Genomic DNA, 18815 nt, shown 5'->3' with positions numbered 1-18815 from the left:
ATTCCTCAAAGAAAAGTCTGAATACAATCAGGGTGGATTTAAACGAAGCCCCAGATCTTAAATTGGGAAAAAAAAAAAAAAAAAAGAGTATTTGTTTCCTTAAATGCAGGTTTTTAAAAACACGTTTAAAACCACAAACTGTGTCAAAACTGGAATTTCCTTTAAACTATAAAAGAAATTACATTTTAATAACTGAGCTGTACGAATCTATTGTGCAAGCCTTAAAGCCTTACAGTCCAGCCAATAAATCAGGGAAGGGTTATTACTGCTAAGCATCTGGTAGCTCAGCATGTTAAGAAACGTAACTTCTAATAGCAGCAATCTCTTTTTGCAGAGGGAATTTGTTTTCAGTTATTCAGTTAAAACTAATCTGTGTAAAACATCGCTCAGTAACCACAAAATCACACACACACTTTCTTTTCTATAGTCTATAGTAACCACAAAATCACACACACACTTTCTTTTCTATAGTCTCTCTTTTAAACTTAACTTCTCACAATCAGGTTAAAAATTATCCTTTTAAGAACATCAACTGATATAAAACCCCTACTACTTCTATAGTTAGTCATTCTGTTAATGATTTCACTGCAGCAGTAACGGAAATTGTTTTAATGCAAAGCTCATATATCCTTCACACACATATTGAATGCCTTGGTATTTTCAGAATGCAAGTTGTTGCATAATTGTACAGTCACTGTGTTTATAATTTAACTAACATCTTACTGCTGTCTGCAGAATGCCAGGATATAACATACAAACTAAAACTCCAGAAGTATAGCAGCCTCAGAAATCCTTACCAAAGGCTTTGCAACTCAATCCAACATTTGGATTAAATTGCCAACAGGATAAAAATTAAACATAACAGTGCGGAAAAATAATCCTAAATTCCATGTACACAAAAAACCCTAAACCTGTGTTATCAAGTTCATTCTCCTGAAATTAGACTGAAATGGAGAAGAAGAGGTCCTGTTGGAAGGTCTTCTAGTTAAGTCTGACTTTAGCAGTAGTGTCCCAACATACCAGAGGAACCATCCTAGACAGAAAAACTAGGTGTGGGAAAAAAGATCATCTCATACCAAGTCTTTTTGGGTATTCCCTGACATCACAAGATACTTCCCAAAGTCCCGACCTAGCTTTGTTTCAGAAAGCACAAGCAATTAGATTTCCCCTGACTTTTGCTGTTAACTAAAATACTTTAAAAGGGGACTGAAACTCTTGGAGGAACCCATTTCCTCGCAGTTGTCCAACATACATGTAGTCTTTAAAACTCCCATCTTGTTTCCCTTACACATTTGTAAATTGTAACTGGCTCTATTAGGCTATGTGGTCAGCTGTAGGTCACCTCAGAATTACAATCAATCATAATCAGGGGTCTGAATGCTCATAGAAAATGTACAGGATACTAGCAAGACTACAGAAGTATCATTTTTCAGAAAAGTTTTCCTAAAATACATAGCTTTTATATAAAATATTTATTCCCTTCTCCAATTTGGGTTGATGAAAAAAGAATGGGGCATTTCTTTGGGAAAACATTTCTGTATCAGCCAAGACACTGCAGCATTACTCCGCAATGCAATGTAAAACTAGAGAAGATCCTACCCTGCACTGCCATTTCCAAAAGCTTTTTTTTCCTTGGCATATCCAGTGTTCTGCAGGTTTTTTCACACAGCTATCTGGCTAGCTTCCAAACAGAACTGACCAGTATCAATTTGTTTTCACATATCTTAATGCCTCACAAATGAAAGGGCTTTGCTATACGATTCCTAAATCTCTGTTTTACAGCAAAACATTCTGCCCTTCTACTCCATTCTTGGCTGTTTCAACTAGTCCAGCCTCTACTACTTACCACTTCAAAGGACCAGTTTAAACTTTCAGGTGTATTTTCTTCACAGGCTAGAGGAGCAATCCTCAGCTGTCAAGCAGCAATGAATTTTTAACAAAGTCATACTGTTTGTATCAGCTGGCTATTTGCCACTCTATCTCTTTCTACATGTTAGCCTTTGTCTTCATTTTTCAGTTTTTGGTAGGAAAACATGCACATGATGTACCACTGGTTTTAAAATTACAACCATGGGTGAACATTATCCCTTCTACTCATATAGTCAACAAGGAGTTCCAATCAAACATTTCAGAAACCATGCTTATTAAACCTAAAAGGTAGTATGATTAATGTTTACTTTATCTTAGTCAGCTCTTTTTTTGAAGAGCTGACTAACTAGCACTCATTATACATGTTTATACGCCATCTTAAAAACCCATTCAAGTCATCTCCTTGGCTTTAGTCATCTCCCAAGTTACTTTGAAGAACACTTGACACTACACAGACTGTTAGTTCCTAAGCAACCAAACATGCAGGTTACATTCTCTTTCTCCAATACCTGGACCCAAACTGGACACAAGAAAAATCATCATCTTCATTTTCTTCATCACTACTGTCCTCAGACACATCAGAAACGGCAAGAAGGAGGAGGGAGAAAGGGTTGTCGTATATACTACCACAACAAAAATGAAAAAGGCCATCAGATTTTTTTAAGCCAACAGAAAACGTAAATGGTAGCTTTTCTTTGCCAAAAATCATCTTCTCTGAACATGCAGACAACGGATAACTCCACATTAGTAAAACCAAGACTATACTAACATGCTCTGTTACGCTACTACAAGTTATTCACATATTGAAAAATCACACCTTCACAAACCAAAAATTTTAAAATTTTTGAGACCTAATAAAAATTATGGCTGAAGCAAGAATGTTTAGACATGACCGAATAATAAGTATATGATTACAATTCTAAGCTACTGAACTTTAATGCAGTGGTCTCAAAGCCTTGCATGCTCGTTTCTCCCTCCTGCAGGGACTGAGGATTCCAGGAGCAATGCAGAGAAACAGAGGAAATGCAGTAGTACTTGGCCTGGCATACTGAAATAGGCTAATCTGTAATTTAAATCTATGCACCAGGGAATCAAATCTAACACAGTCCAGCAAGTAACGACATTCAACAAATCAACTAAAGCCCTATTGAGAAAACCGCTTTCAAAGCAGGAAGTCTGGTTGGTTTACTATCCAGCAATAGCAACTGAACAGAAAGCTAATAGTTTAACTGGAATGGATGTAAGAAGAAGAGGAAATTAAAACAATATTGCTACCTTTAACATAATTACATTACACTTCAAATGCTCGCAGAAGCAGGTTTAACATTTTGGCAAAGATGGTTTGTTAGAAAGTCAACATATTAGCACAAACCAAAACACAGAAATCAACTCAGGGTAAGTAGGGTGAGCTCAGCACAAACGGAAGTTCTTCCAAATTGTACGATTATGCCACACGCTGCACAGCACACATTAAACACACTCTTTTGTTCTTGTGAAATACCTAGAAGGAATCCTGTTCAGTAAAGACGAACGCCTGCGCAAGGTACTGGGTGAAGCAGTAAACAAAGGTGGACCCATTGTTGTGGGTCTCTGTCTGGGTGTGATGACTGGCATGGCTGGAGGGCTAGCAGCCATGGCTGGAGGACTTGGTGAACTAGATGGGATGGAAATATTCAAGGAACGCGGGATGGAAGAAGCTGAAAAGCCTCCAGAATGGGCAACAGTGTATGGCCGGTACCTCGGAGAGGAAGGCTGCATCCAAGAAGAGCTTGTTGCTGTGAGGTGAGAGCTGACAGTAATGGAAGGCACAGATGTAGTGGCAACTGAACTGGCTGGTGGGGTAAGAGATGAACCAGTCATTGGTACACAGCTTGTGAAATTGGTAGTAGGAGCTGGACTAGTCCCATAGAGACTAAACCAGTTATAGGGGAAAAAGAAAAAAAAAGCAACGATTTAGGACATGCAGAAAAAGGGTGAAAGACAAAATGAGCAAGAGAAGCCCTTGCCCTTCTGATGACTCTTCAGCAATAATTCTGCAGCTTACGCACATTATTTCTTTTTACTAATGTTGAATAAAACTATGTCACAATCTACACACATTTAAATTGAGTCATAGCCTTCACTGATGCAAGTCAGAGATACTTCTGAGAAGGAACTAGCTACATGGCTTTAACCTATCAAATACCCTTCTAGCCATGGCAACGTAATGAAAAACGGTGAAATGGAGGGACATTCACATGAAAAAGAGTGAAGAACTTCAAAAATCTATTCTATTTATTGTTCTTGGGACATTTCTATGCTGTTCTCTCTCTTCTAGTCTACAATCAATATTCAAGTGAAATCTGTATTCAGTTATAATCAGAAGTCACCTGGATAATGAACTGGAACCAAATGAGCCCACATTACAGAACATAGGGCTGCTTCCTGGGTTAGAGCCCATGTTTAAAATCAGGCTTCTGTCAGGAGACCGGGCAGCTGCAGCAATTGGTTGTGATGTAGCTGTCAAGCTAGCAAATGGGTTTTCATCCCTTGACTGGGTGGACATCATCAGGACTTCCATCAAAATCTGCCCAATCAAGTCCTTAAAATCTGAAAACACTGTTAAGAATAAAAGAAGAGCGTTAGTATCCTCATCTACTGTCTTCACCTACACATTAGTCAGAGATATAAACATTATCAGAGATTTCAACTAAAAAGGACAGTAATTTACTTCTGTGAATTAAGTGCTGCTGTTGGCAAAAACAATAGACTGATACTTACATTTGTAACTATCACCCTGTCTATATTAACTAGGTCCTGAAATTACAGCTACACAAAATATAACTTTTATGGAAAGTACAAAAAGATCATAGATGACCCAGTGTTGTTAGTGTTGATTATTAAAGTTGTCTTGTCTGTCTCTCGCTTTCCCACGCTGCTTTTGGGTTGGGCAAGTTGTGTCAAAGAAAGGAAAAAAAAACCACACACCCCCCTCCTACCCAACATGTGGCCACAAAAAGAACAACAATTTTTAATTTGTTCATATCTTATAGCAGACATACAAAATATAATTTGTTCTATAAAATTATCAGGAATTCTTAGCTTTTCAAATTAACTGCTAAGTGTCTATTATGATGCAAGACAATCCATTAAGTCAGTAAAAGGTTCCTGAAAAAACAATTAAAAAAAATCCAGCAACACTGCAGTATCAGCACACTAGTTTGACAACAGAAACCATAACCAACAAGAGCACAGCAACTGACTAAAACCAGAGCTATGACCAATTGGTCCCATGTTCCTTTTTGGGGATTCCATTTCCTGCTACAACTGATGATAGCAGACGTTGAAATCAAGCAAAGACCAAAAGTAGGCCGCTCTAGCATTGTAGCAAAGACAGAAAAAACTAAAAATAAGAGTAGGGAACACGCCACTCAACTGAAACAATCCCTAACAATGGTAACAGTTCAGATACCTACCTTCCTTTGGGTTCTGCTTAAACTGGGCAGAGAGTGAATTCAGGAAGATAACATCTCTGTCTCGGTCCTTCCAAGAGACTCTGAAGATCTTACAGACCAGCTGTAAAGCTTGCTCCTCAGATACTTCAGACCCAGACAGAGGTTCCTTGGGTGAGGGTGGAAGGGGGAAAGAAAAAAAAAAAAAAACACCAAACCACCAACTTATTTGCAATTGTTTAGTCAAGTCACAATTTTGTCAGATGCAGGACTATCCTGTCTCCTATCCATTTAACTTTTCGGTATCTCAAAATGAGTAAGAGGAATTGAACCAAGTTTGCAAAGCTTTATTTTACTTTCTACCGCTCCACCCTCCACTTCAAGACTGTCCTTGATTTCAAGCTATTTATTTCACAGTAGCACAATGCAAGCTGTCCAACTGCCTGATTTGCAGTTAGGAATTGACTGGAAAGGATTCTGCGGCAGGGTTATTGCTACATGGCTTTAAGCCAGGCTTTTACCAACTGACCTTATTACTGACAGTGCAGGAATAAACAAAGACATCTAATGAGCACTGCAGGAATTGTTGTAGAAACTTCTCGCCACTACACTGATGTCCCATTTCTTTATGGCTTTATTTCACATTGGCCTTAAAATCAAATGACAAAAAGGACAATTTTAGAAGTGAATTGCAGCTCTGTACTTACTTTCTTTTTCTATTTTAAAGGTTTCTACCACCTGCTTAAACCTAGCTAAATATTCTTCTTAATTTTCTTATAATTTCATTAAGAAGAAAACCTGATTACATAGCATTACTTCAGCACACCTCACATTTGAAGCAGTACTTTGTTAGTAGCCCTCTAAATGCTATACAAATGAGCTGCAACAAACTTCAGAAGTGTCTTAAGAAATATTTCTTCAGGCCTACTGCCTATTAAAAAAAATAGATCCAGGCATTAATAGGTCACTCCGTTGTACAATATATGACAAAAACATTTTCTTCAGAATTATAAAATATCATTCATAAACCAATTTGAGACACTCAAAATGCAGCTTTGATATTGGAAGTTTTGACTTTTTTTCCTTCTCACAAATTTTAATGAGGAAATGCAGTGAAGAATTGTTCACACATCACAACTGAGGGCTAGTTCCATCCTCTTGAAAGCACATCTTCAAAATATGGAGATAACTGAACTCACTGCAAGCTAAAACTCTGCATGGCTCCTCCATCCTAAATCGTTTGAACCTGTTTCTATTCCATTATTTGGAACACTTATTACACACAGTTCTAGCAAAGACATTTCTCAAAAAACCAGTGTTGTCCCTTTTGAAAAAGAAGAGAATGCAAGGCAAGCCCCAGGAATACTAGATTGCAAAGCTGCAGCCATGTAAGGCTATGTCAGTGAGGGAAAACACAACAATATAAGCAAAAGCAGAATTTACCATGTCTGAGGTGAAGTCTTCATAAAATAAAGTTGACTTTTTATGTAACAGAAGTATGCATTACACTGAAAACAAAAAAACCCCAGCACTATTAACTCCAAATTGCATAGTCTGAACAGATTCTCCTGTGAAATCCTGAAGCTTGATGTTACAATAACGTACATATGTTCACTGTTCTCTTCCAGACTACACAAGACAGACTAACCTTATCCGTCAGACTCCTTTTCTCTCTGCGATCATTCTCATCAACCTCCATGTTTTCAATTCCTGAATCCACATCTACCTGGGACATACTGTAAGTGGAAATAAGAGAAGCAGCCCATTAACTTGTAGAAAGCTGCAGACAGACCTCTGTAAGATGCTGACTGAAAAAATGTCACCTTAAGTAAAAGCAGCAGAGAAAAACCAAAGCAACAGGAACAGTCATATGCACACACAGCAATTAAAATCACTAGTTGATAAATGCTTCTCATGTTACATTTATTTTGAAATCAAGAAACACAATACTAAATGTCTTCAGCAAGCAATACAAACTACACAGCTATCATATCCCATAAACTTTTCTGTTTCAAAACAGAGTAGCTGAATTAACCCTGCCACACATGCTCATCACTTGATGTCTAAGACAAGGCCTTGTCTTTTATCACTTTAGGTCAGGAATCCCCATTCAAACCAGACTAGAAAAAGCATTAGTGGTCTAAACAGTGTGTAATGTTTAAGCATTTATCCCTATTGCATTAACACAGCTAGAAGTTAGAAATTGCAGAATATTCTCCTGTGTAAGTGGTTTTGATGATTAGCATTGCACAACATTTAACTGCTTATACAAGCTGTATTTTTTACCTTTTCTCACAGGAGACACTATCAATATCCATGCTCTGAGACCGAGAGAGAGATTGAGATTGTGTTTCAAGGCTGTTAGATGGAGAACTGCTGAGTGAACTCACTCCTTCGCTGCTCTGGCTTCGGTGGGCTACTCCTAGAGAAAAGGCATCACCAAGATTACTACTACAGAGATGAGAAGACACTGTACAAATATTTGGATGGAAACGGAGAGGATATACTGTTTTTCAATCTAGCTCTTAAGCATTTTTGGGAATGCATTAGGAAATAAATGTTAATAATATTCACATTTGACTACAGATAATCACATTTTCTACTTCCTCTTGCAGCAGCAATATAGGAATGCTTACCTGTATTACAAATTTAGTTTTGTTGTTCTGTGTTGTATCCATGAAGTGCTCAGAAATTCAGTCCCATGAAAAAAAAAGGCACTGGCAAACCTATTTCTTATAAGATTGCTCTACCTTAAGACTTTGTCAAGTTCCTCTAAAGTCAGTCCTATCAGAACAGGACTTCACACTGGATCATTACAATGGAGTTAACTTGCATGAGGATACAGGACAAAACTAATCTGAGTTCTGATAGTCTTTCCACAAAACCTCCCATAATTTACTGAGAAATTATCAGTACTTTTCCTTCTCCACAAAAATAAGCATCCAAGAAGTCCTAACAACATGCAGTAAGTACAACACCAGCAAATCGAGAGCAATATAAAAGCTTTGGAGCATGGCTGATGAGCATCAGGATATGATGTGTTAGATAAAACCGTTAGTTACTAGCATGGCAGCAGGAGAATTATATGCATAATTCCAGATAATCCAGAAAAAGCCTTGCATTCAATAACAATGGAAGCTGAATAAGTTCTACAAACATCCAAATGAAGAAGGCTCTTAAGTGTAGTCTATTCCTAAAATTTGAGCCTAGTGACACCATTTGAAGCCATGATTTATAATAAAGTAGCATCAATTGAAAGCTGCAACTGTAGTTTTATCAGTATCAAGTATACGCATGTCAGTAAACAGACTCCTTGAAGGAGCAGGAAAAAAGGTATTATTCATCTATCTTTAAAAAGAAAGCCGCAGTGAATTTCACTCCTTTGGGTTCTTTTGCCTGCAGTTTACAAGACATTCCCCAAACAGTATTGGGTTTCAGGTGAGAAGTGTAAAACCAGATTGACGACCTATTTTTAAATTCTAGCATTGGCTGTGTTTCAGTGTTACTACTGAAAAGTGCAAGCTTGTCCTGCATTTATGGAGGCAACACATTCTGAAGTTAACAGCGGGGGCAGCAAAACAGAACAAATCAGGATTATGCTCTTTGACACAAGCTGTTTGTTTTCAAGCACGTTTCCCAAAGCTTTTCTAGGTCTTGAAACAATTCATTTTACAGGAATAAAACTGCAGAAGGCAGAAAAATCCTATTTAGAAGACAGTTTGCTGAAGAACGACTAGGTTACTTCATTCTACTGCTTTGAAACTCCTGTTTTACTTCCCTGGGTATAAAACCAGTTCATATTTAACTCCTTGTATTAGGCTAGAAATTAGTCAGTATCCAGAAAACACTCAGATCTTCAAATAAAAAGTTGAAAGGACGTGTGAGGGTAAATTAATTTGCATTGGTATTCAGAAAAGAATTTAACAAGCAGATTGTCCAAACAGCTATGTTCTATAACTGAAGACCTGTAAAAGCACTCTAAGGTATAGCAGGACAACACAGAATGCATATATAACTTGCACATATCACAAAATACTTGCTAAAGGTAAATTTTACTCAGTTTTGTTCAAAGCTTCTATGCTTTCTTTAGTAACTTTAGGGCTGTAGCTGGGCATTATCATTCATTCATAAACAACACTCAGACAACATTCTTGAGCCCATGTTTTCATTATGAAAAGAAGAAGAGAGATAAGAACCGAGATCCTCCAAGAAAAGTTACAATTTCACTTAACCACCTATTTGACATTATTAAATGTCTGCAAAAGATTTCACCCGGGAAGCAGGAAAATGTCAAGAAAAACTCCATTTCTGTTCTAAATGGCTATTTCCTCCAGTCCTAGAATTTTAGTGATGCATGTTACAGCTTTGACACTGAAAGTCCTTGCACAAGGCACAGGCCTAAAGCCTAGTAGCTTCTCCACAAAACCAAGAATACAGAAATATCAAATACAGTGTCTGAATGAGCAAAGTTGCTCAGGTCAATCAGGTTAAATAAAAGCTACTTTCAAAAATGGAACTTCAATTATGTAGTTTCCCTAGAAATAACACCTAGCAGAAATATGTTGTCCATGGCAGGGGAAGGCTGACTTCAGCAGGCTATTCCAGCATGCCGCTGATTTCAGATACCCCAGTAACAGCCTTGTTTTCCTTCAGCACATCACCGATTATAAAGGGGCAGTCTTCCTTCAGTCCTTCCTCTCTCCTCCTCCCAAAGAGCGAGCTAGGTAAGTCAGTGGATAAAGAGACTAAAGCAAACATGGCTTACCAGGGTGAAACGTGTTGTTCTACATTCCCTTGGATTCTTACTCCCACTGGCAGGAAAATGTACTTTAACAGTTATACAGCAGCACTCATTAACAGGCCTCTTCAAACAAACTGTCCTACCTACCAGCTTTTCACAACAGATCTTCCAGAATTTACCTCCATCTGTACTTTGCTGGATCAGGTATACAATAAAATACCTGACACACAAAGTTCCAGTTTTCCTTTCAGAAAAAGAAAAAAAATGGAAGCACAACAACCTACAGCAACATGCAAAAATTAAGACGACCACACACTCAGTATGTGTGGCTGTCATTGATACACTGTTTTTAGGCTCTCCAAAACATTTCCAAAATACATACAAAATTATGATCATATTTTCCATGAAATTGAAGTGTAAGTCTGATCTCACCATGCTATGCAACTTCTTATAAAAATGGATGCTTACAAGGACACTATTCTGCTGGGGCTGCTCTCTGAATGTCCAAATGAATTAAAATCCTCTGCAGTCATTTTAGTCTACTGCTCAAAGGAACTCCTGCAAACCACACAGCGTTAGCTAAGTCTTCATTTATGCTAAATAAATACAGCAGATAATCAGTTGTGAACATTTTTTCCTGATCTCTTCCCCAATTTAACCATCTCTCTTACCCTAGTGCGAAAAAGACACACATTATTAACATGAATGGCACTGTAGGAAGCATTACCTACTGACTAGGTAACTTCTGTTTCTGGTCATCAAACAATCTAGTCTGTATAATTAGGTACTGTCCAGTGCAGATAGATGAATTCTTAAAACAAAAGTCTCTAAGGTCTTAGCTATCTGACCACTCCAAACTATGATAAGCCTGTCTGCCAATACATGAACATTTCCACCTTCAGGTAGATGTTTCCACACCTCCTGCTCTGTTGGCATTATCGTTTATACAGTTGCGTGGTAAGATGGATCAGGACCTCATCTATTTGAAAACTAACTGCTTATTTTTCTTGGGTTAGTTTTCACCTGGATTAAGTCCATGATCCACCTCACCACACAGTTGCTATGGACAGCAGAGGGAGAGGTAGTAAGAAATACTCCTTTCAGCAAGAGTCAGACCCAACATGGGTTAAAACAGTCACGTAACCACAGGCTGAGTGAACACAGTAAGTGACCTCTGCACTGTTCTTAAAAAAAAAAGTCACCTTTGCTTCTGGGTTGCTGTCTATAATCACGAGGACAACATACAGTGTTAAATTCCATCTGCAATGAGCTTTTCTCAGGAAATGCTTTTGACAGCTTTTCTCTGTCCTGCTTTGGATACAAAGCAACAAAATAAGTAGGAAGGAGTCACTTCTAGGTATTTCAGAACAGCACTGTAATTAAATGACAAGATTTAAGCTCGTAAATTGCTGTACCTGCCAGAGGGAAAAACATAAAATTTCAGAAAGCAAATAGATAAAAAATTCTGCATGCTTATCAAGCAGCATTGTAAAAATTATTATTTCTATCAAATTATCAGAAATCACTTCAAGCACTGTACGCAGTTTTGGGCGCCTCAATATAAGGACATCAAACAGTTAGACTTGATGATCTCAAAGGTCTTTTCCAACCTAAATGATTCTATGATACTGAAAAGCTGTTTAAAACAATCTTGACATTTGTTTTGAGATTGGTTTTGTGAATGTCTTTGCTTAGTAACACAACATGCAAAACAATTTAGGCTTTCAGATAAAGATCACAATGCTGGAAAACATGCCAATTTGTTTTGATTTCCAAGATATCCAACTTGAAATCAAAATTCTAATTTATTTTTTTTTAGGTCAAAAGTGGTATTATGTGTAAGAATATTGTCTTCACCTCTCTACAAAGCAACCCTCCCAACTGTCCATGCTTTCTGCCATTGATTTTAATAGATCAGGCATTATTTGTATCTTCTGAAATAAATATAACTTGCAAATATCCTACTTGTATTCACTCCAGTAAATAGTGAAATTGGCAAAGTAATACAAAGGAAGAAGCAAATACTTTATTCTTACATTGACAATGCACAGTCACAGCGTGTTATTTTTAATTGTGCCAAATGCTAGTAATTAAAGATCAAAAATGAACTTGGGACTGATTGCTAAAATGTATCTAGAAACCAATCAATAAAAACTGTGTTGCAAAACTGAAAAGGTTTTTTTTTCCTGTCTCCTTGACAGATTGACCTTCTTTTCTGTAATATTAAACTGTATTACAAACTTCAAGCTTTGGTAACCCATATTTTAAATGCCATTAGTTTACTGATATCCGGAAAATAATTGTATCTAACCATGTATTATTTGGAAAATGAAAACGAAGAGTACCTTCATTCACCATTTTAGAATGTTTCTTTCTGAAAATCATTTTTAGCAACAGCAGAAATAACACCAGTAATAGTGTTCGTGTTCTAAAAGTAAGAAGCTGCATAACTTTTAGTAGACATATGATAATAATTTTTGTAACTAACATTCCAGCCTACCTGATGCACCAATTGGAGAGGTAGCTGGGGTCATGCTATGGACATTTAAGCCTAGACTATGTGATGGCCCTGGGGCTGGTGCTACTACAGGTGGTCCCGGTGGAGTCTCCCTCTGCGGTGAAGTCAGTGGTGTTGTAGGCTGGGAAGATGGTCCACCCGCCAACCGCGCAAGGCGTCTTCGACGAATCTGCACAAAGGAAATGAAATAACAGCAAATAAACAAGTTCGTTTGCACGTACATATGCACACACCCCCCATTGTGGCCCTGTGGCCCTCCTACACAGCAAGGGTATTCACTCCCGTGAAACCTCGAATATAGAAGCTTTACTTGATAACCTACTAAATGGAGCTGAGTCTTACTGCTGTTTCTCCGTTCTGCATGACAACACTAAAATACCCCTGATGTTTAGATTTTTAAGTATGTATTTGCTGCCTTGGAAAACCATTTGCACTGGAGAATACTGTGTTTGTCCCTCGAATGGTTGCGTAAGACAAGTTTAACAGCAATTTCAAAACCTGTAACACTCCTCCCCATTTATTTTGGTATTTGATGAAACAAACTGCATTAATCTGATAAAAGGGATAATATGAAGATGACCTTTGCCTTAATTTCACACCACATAATACTGATAAAAACACCCGTGCTAAAGGAGATCCAGTTGAAAGTTATTAAAGATGACTGCTGTCAAGTTAACCTGAAACAGACCTGCAACACTAAAAATATACAACTCATCTGCTGGACAGAAGCATGTTGAGAAGTAAAGACAGACCGTAAATAACATTCTCTCATCACCTAGCGACATTCCACCACATAGAATTTTAAAAAGTTTTTGCATGTTACTAGTAAGACAGAGAAGCATCTGCACACAAAACCTGACTTCAGAGAATTGTTATGAACTTATTTATTAAAATTAGTATGTGACCATGTAACACTAATATTATACATGAGAAATAGACAAAATAAAAGTTATAAAACTCATAATTTATAAGTGCCTCAAGCAAAACTTGAAGCATAAATTACAAACAGAAAAGAAATTATTTATCACAGTCCATCTCAGAGTATCTGTTCCTACAGCTTTCATTTTCAGCTCAAAATAGGTCCAGCACAAAATAAAAGTATCATATTTGAGGGTGTCCACTCCCTGCAAAAATAAGCAATTCATGTTATTCCCTCTTTGTGTTATGATACTCAAGCACTGCATGCAATGTATCAGTTTTCATTTCTGCTCATAATCCTAAAGAGCTGCCAAGCAAGTGAAAGAGTGAACAAAAGATTTGTGTCAAGTCAATGTCTATGTTACATTACTGCAGTCATTTAACGGCCTGTGAAACCTGCTCCAACAGGAAGAAAAACAGATCAAATTAAATCAGACTTCAAAAATTGTGGGAAAACAGTATCTGGAACTACATCTCCCTCCATGACAGGTGTCACCACACGAACATGGAAGGCAGCTAGAAAATATTATTTTTTTTGTTCTTAAGAAGAAAAAGGCTATAATTCGAATGTCTTAATCCCTCCTCCTTGTGAAGCAAAATAGCAGAGCTTATTGCATAAAAAAATTGTTTAGCTTCGCCATAAGTAGAAGCTGTATATATTAGGGTCTCTAAAAAGTTTTTTTTTTTTTTAAAATATTTTTTCTCCACGTATATCTTGTATCTTAACTTTTCAGCTGTTTATCTGAAAAAACTACAGAACCACCTCACCCCTCAGAGGCATACCTGAGAAAATGTAACCCCATATCCATTTTCCCTATTGCTGAATTCAAATGAAGTGTTCATAGAACCACAGAATCATTTAGGTTGGAAAGGACCTTTAAGATCATCAAGTCCAACCGTCCTCACAAGGTCGTATCAAAAATAGTATCAGTAAAACAACCTAGCAGAATCGAAATCTCTTTGAATTAGGGGGTTGAATTAAAGTTTTAAAAGCTGTTTCCTTACCATTCAACTGAACTATAACCATGTTTTTCAGACAACGGAATGGCAGGGAGAAATGGAGAACAAAAAATACAAATACATGCACAAACAGCCCATATATGCAGAAGTGGCTGAGGGAGAAATATGAAGATTAATTATATAAAAAGTAAGAAAAATAAATGTGATGTGACAAGAGGAATAAGTGTGATGAGGACAAGCGGAAACAGTCTCAAGTTGCGCCAGGGGAGGTTCAGGTTGGATATTAGGAAGAACTTCTTCACTTTAACAGTCATTAGGCATTGGAACGGGCTCCCCAGGGAGGTGGTGGACTCACCATCCCTGGAGGTGTTCACAAAATGTTTAGATGTGGTGCTTCAAGACATGGTTTAGTGGGTTTAGCGGGCATGGTGGCATCAGGTGTATGATTGGACTTGATGATCTTTGAGGTCTCTTCCAACCATAATGATTCTATTAAACTTTTCAACAACTGCTCATATTCATTCTTACTAGCTAGTTCCAAATCTGATGCTAGGAAGGAAATATGCGAGAAAAAAAGAGGCATAGATAATAATCGAAGTATTTATCAATTTATTCTCAAACACAGTCAAATATTGATTACTCAAACAAGGTCACATCCCTCACAAGGTATGATTTGCACAAAACCTCTCTTCATCATCTCCCAGTTTCAAGCAGATAATTGAAGTCACTTGTGCCACTCAGCTTTCCTTCACCTATGGTGCTAGGCTAGCTCAATGCCAAAGTTACAGCAAAACCAGCTGCAGTCATCACTGTTGAAACCAGAGGACACCAAGACAAACTTTCTGCTTTGTATTTGTCAGTCTTAGTCCATCAACGGCCCATCTTTCTCATGGACCAATCCCCCAGACTGTAACCTGCCCTGGAAAAAGTTCTGAAAAGGGCATGGAACAAAGAAATCTGCACAGACACCGAGTCGCTTTTAGAAAAGATATTCCAATTAAAACTAATACAAGGTTTTTCCTTGCCCCTTTTAAGGTTGATATACAAATTATACTTATCTTCCTTACTGCTGAACAAATTAAGATTAAAATATAAATAAACTCTGAATATTTTTTCCAGTGAAAGGGACAGCTTTCACAACTGAGGGTACATCTTGCAATTGTTAAAGGACCAGATTTGGTTCTTAGATACCCTGAGTTGTCATATTCCTCTACCTTTACATAAAATTAATCACAGAAATCTGAAATTTGATCTGAAGATTAGAATGTTTTAAGTAAGAAAGAAACAAAGATATGCTAGAAAGGCAAAGGTGCAGGCTGAAAGAGAAGTTTGAGAATACAGCATAAAACTGGTGCACACATTCTATCCAGTTAATTCCCTTGTGCCTTAAGACTAAACAGCATCAAGATGGGGGAAGATAGGCTTTACACTCAGGGCACAACACAAGGACTAGGAAGACAGAACTCGTTGGCACAATGCTAGGCACAAACAAGACCCCAATCTGTTGCCTTCACATAACACAAATAACATGCCTTAGAATTGTGGGAATTCAAAGTGACCTGTTCTCATTTCAGGCTGAATGACTCTCCAAATTACCATGAAGAAACACATAGCTGGGTTTTTTAAAATATTTCCTTAGGAAAGTTTAGGGTACCTCAATAATACCCAACCCTTGATTCCAGCAATAAGTACTTCAATAGTGACACATGACAAAGCTGTTACGTATATGTATTATTATATTACCTAACAATGACAAGTTGTTTGATACTAATTATGACACAGGCTACGGAACGAACAATGTCTATCTTTCCTACAGAGCACAACTCCATAACATACTATTTAAAAGGTTAAGGAAAAAAAGAATCTAATTGGGTGAATGGAAAAAGCATTGGTTTTTAATTAATACAGTTTTTGCTGGACACATCTGGACTATGTCTTTGAATAGTAGTGTTCAGGAATATATTTTTGATCTTACTGGACTTCTTAAAAGCTGGTAGCTGGACACACTATGTCAAACAATGTAAAAATAGTGCCCTGTTAAAGACAGTTAACTGATAATTTAATTTTTCAGCAGACCAATAAAGATATAACCAGGAAGACAGGTCCTCAGGCTCACACACTCTCAGTTTAAAAAAAAATTCAACATGTGCTTTAGTGGCAAATGCTTAGTGAGACTAAGGAATTTTTTTATTCTACCATGATCGTAGAAGAGTTCCAAATCTGTACAATAAAGGGTAATTTGAATGGATAGTTTTATTTTTCTTGTATTCACTAGGACATGCTAAATTGTTTAGGAAATGCTTCATTTTTCTGGTGACACTGGTTGTGTTCTACGCTCAGAAAACACTACTCTAAACTACTCAAAAATCATGTGGATGTTAAAAGACACTAAGTTCACATCATTCTTCCTCCCTTTATGCCACTTTTGCGTTGATTCTGCTTTTTTCTATGCAGTCCCTATTCTCATCTTGTGCTATCACTCATGCTAAAATTCACATGCTAAAAAGGAATCTTCTCCTTTCCTAAAGATTTTAGTATTGGCTGTAGTGAATGACAACTTTTAGTGCTTTAACAAAGTAAACACTGAGAAAACATCAGTGAGAGACACTGTTGATAGCAGTGGAAAATATCTTCTTGAAGGTAAAATATCTCCTATAATCCCAAAGCCATTATCAATTGTATCTGTCTCTCTTCTTTTTAAGTTACAATGTTAACATTATACTTAATTATGGTTCGATATAAGAAGATAATCTAATCTACAAGAGGCTTGCAATTAATTTGAACTTTAGTTAAGTGTTTTTTCACCTTCAGTCACTGTCAGATAGAAAGTTTGAATCAGATAGAAGTCACATATAACTTATTTTAGAAGGCTGTTTTTCCATATAGTCCACCGCTGATCCAGGGTCCAGCACGCCAAGTAACACTAAAGTGGAGATGTGGAGGAATATTAAAATAGACTTGGCTCTAACTTTTCAATGAGGGATCCATTAACAATAAAAAGTGACAGTGTGACTCTCTTAAAATGGTATAAGATTAAGTTTGTCTCAAGCAATCACCTAAAACAGCAGTCAGCTTTGGTCCTAGCTGAACTGTACCAGAAAGACATGGAAAAAACTCGAGTCACTCGAGACAAACATTTTGCCAGAAAAGGTAGATGACTCCCTACTGGAGAACTCATTTTCTGCAGCCTCAGTTCCATGATGCAGTGCTTTTGATGATGTCAGTAATTTGCTGAAGCAGTGACACAAACAAGCTTACATAGGTTAAATAATTCCGAAATTAATCATAAAACACCTCATAATTAGATGCAGTTTAACAATCAGAAGAATTGCACGTAAACAAAGTACTCATGAAATACACCTAGAAAATTAGAGATCCCTCTGCACAGTAGAGGATCACCTACAACACCAGTGTCCTATCCCACTCTCCCCAACATGGATATAGGTATTCCTTTCCTCAATGCTTCCATAGAGTATGAGGATCTTCATCAAGTAAATCACATGAAGTATTTCCTCCTAGTTCCTGCTGCAACATAGTAGGATTGCTAAATCATGATATACAACATAATCAAAAGCATCTTAACTTTTTGGAATACACATCCAAGTGACAATAGCAGCCACCTTGCTCTACAGTCCTGCTGTAAAATATGGTACAAACCAAGACCAGATTATTTTGATCCTTCCTGGAGTATAAGTACAGCAATGAGTCTATGCTGCAGTTGCTCCAACACAATACACTTTATATGTATGCAATACATTTTAATACGAAAATATTATTTTAAAGACATGAGGGGAGGTTTAAAGTTGTAGATGATTTGGACATTACACTGGGACAGTGGGAAACTCCCTATATTCTGATCAGTATCATGACAGAATTCATTTAGGAGTCCTCTAATATATGAGCAAAACATAAGACCTTAGTCTAGATCTTAAAAAAAAAACCCACCACCTTTTAAAAGGAAGAAACAATTAACATCATTCCGTGTCAGATGTTTGTCAATCACAACACAACACGTATAACTCTTAAGTGAAAGAACAAAAGGTTGAATTTAAAAAAAAGTAAATCAAAGGAAGCATCAGAAAACTGGCAAGCCTGTTTCAAACTGTTTCAAGAAGAAATTTTATTAAATAATATCACACATGCACACACACCTTACTTCTCAGCAAAGAGCCTGAGGAAACAAGATTTTAAGCTTTTACTATGTTAAGAAGTAGAGGTTTTTTTAAAAATCACACACAGAGAACATATAAAACACCTAGCGTTTGACACAGAAAGGAGACATCCTCCAAAGACAACATGGCAGATGGAAGCTGAGACTAAACAATTAACCAGGAGAGCAGCAATTCAACTCCAGCGACCAGCCAGGGGGTCGCAGGTC

General features: G+C 37.3%; 1 protein-coding gene across 1 annotated transcript in view; it reads right to left on the bottom strand.

Annotated features, from left to right (window-relative positions):
* Positions 1 to 12575, bottom strand: part of UBE4B (ubiquitination factor E4B) — a 34978-nt gene extending 22403 nt beyond the window's left edge. Inside the window, exons 1-8 of the mRNA XM_009702443.1 lie at positions 12542 to 12575; positions 7587 to 7722; positions 6949 to 7036; positions 5325 to 5469; positions 4239 to 4467; positions 3608 to 3781; positions 3371 to 3523; positions 2379 to 2492 (exon numbers count right to left, since the gene is read on the bottom strand). Of these exons, the coding sequence (XP_009700745.1) occupies positions 2379 to 2492; positions 3371 to 3523; positions 3608 to 3781; positions 4239 to 4467; positions 5325 to 5469; positions 6949 to 7036; positions 7587 to 7722; positions 12542 to 12575 (1073 nt within the window). The remainder of the gene's footprint in view (positions 1 to 2378; positions 2493 to 3370; positions 3524 to 3607; positions 3782 to 4238; positions 4468 to 5324; positions 5470 to 6948; positions 7037 to 7586; positions 7723 to 12541) is intronic.
* Between the last annotated feature and the right edge of the window lie 6240 nt (positions 12576 to 18815).

The sequence above is a fragment of the Cariama cristata genome, unplaced genomic scaffold (assembly GCF_000690535.1).
Source record: "Cariama cristata isolate BGI_N322 unplaced genomic scaffold, ASM69053v1 scaffold11756, whole genome shotgun sequence".
In the NCBI taxonomy this organism is placed as follows: Eukaryota; Metazoa; Chordata; class Aves; order Cariamiformes; family Cariamidae; genus Cariama; species Cariama cristata.
The sequence above is the reverse complement of the archived record's forward strand: the minus strand, read 5'-3'. Positions and strand labels throughout refer to the sequence as shown.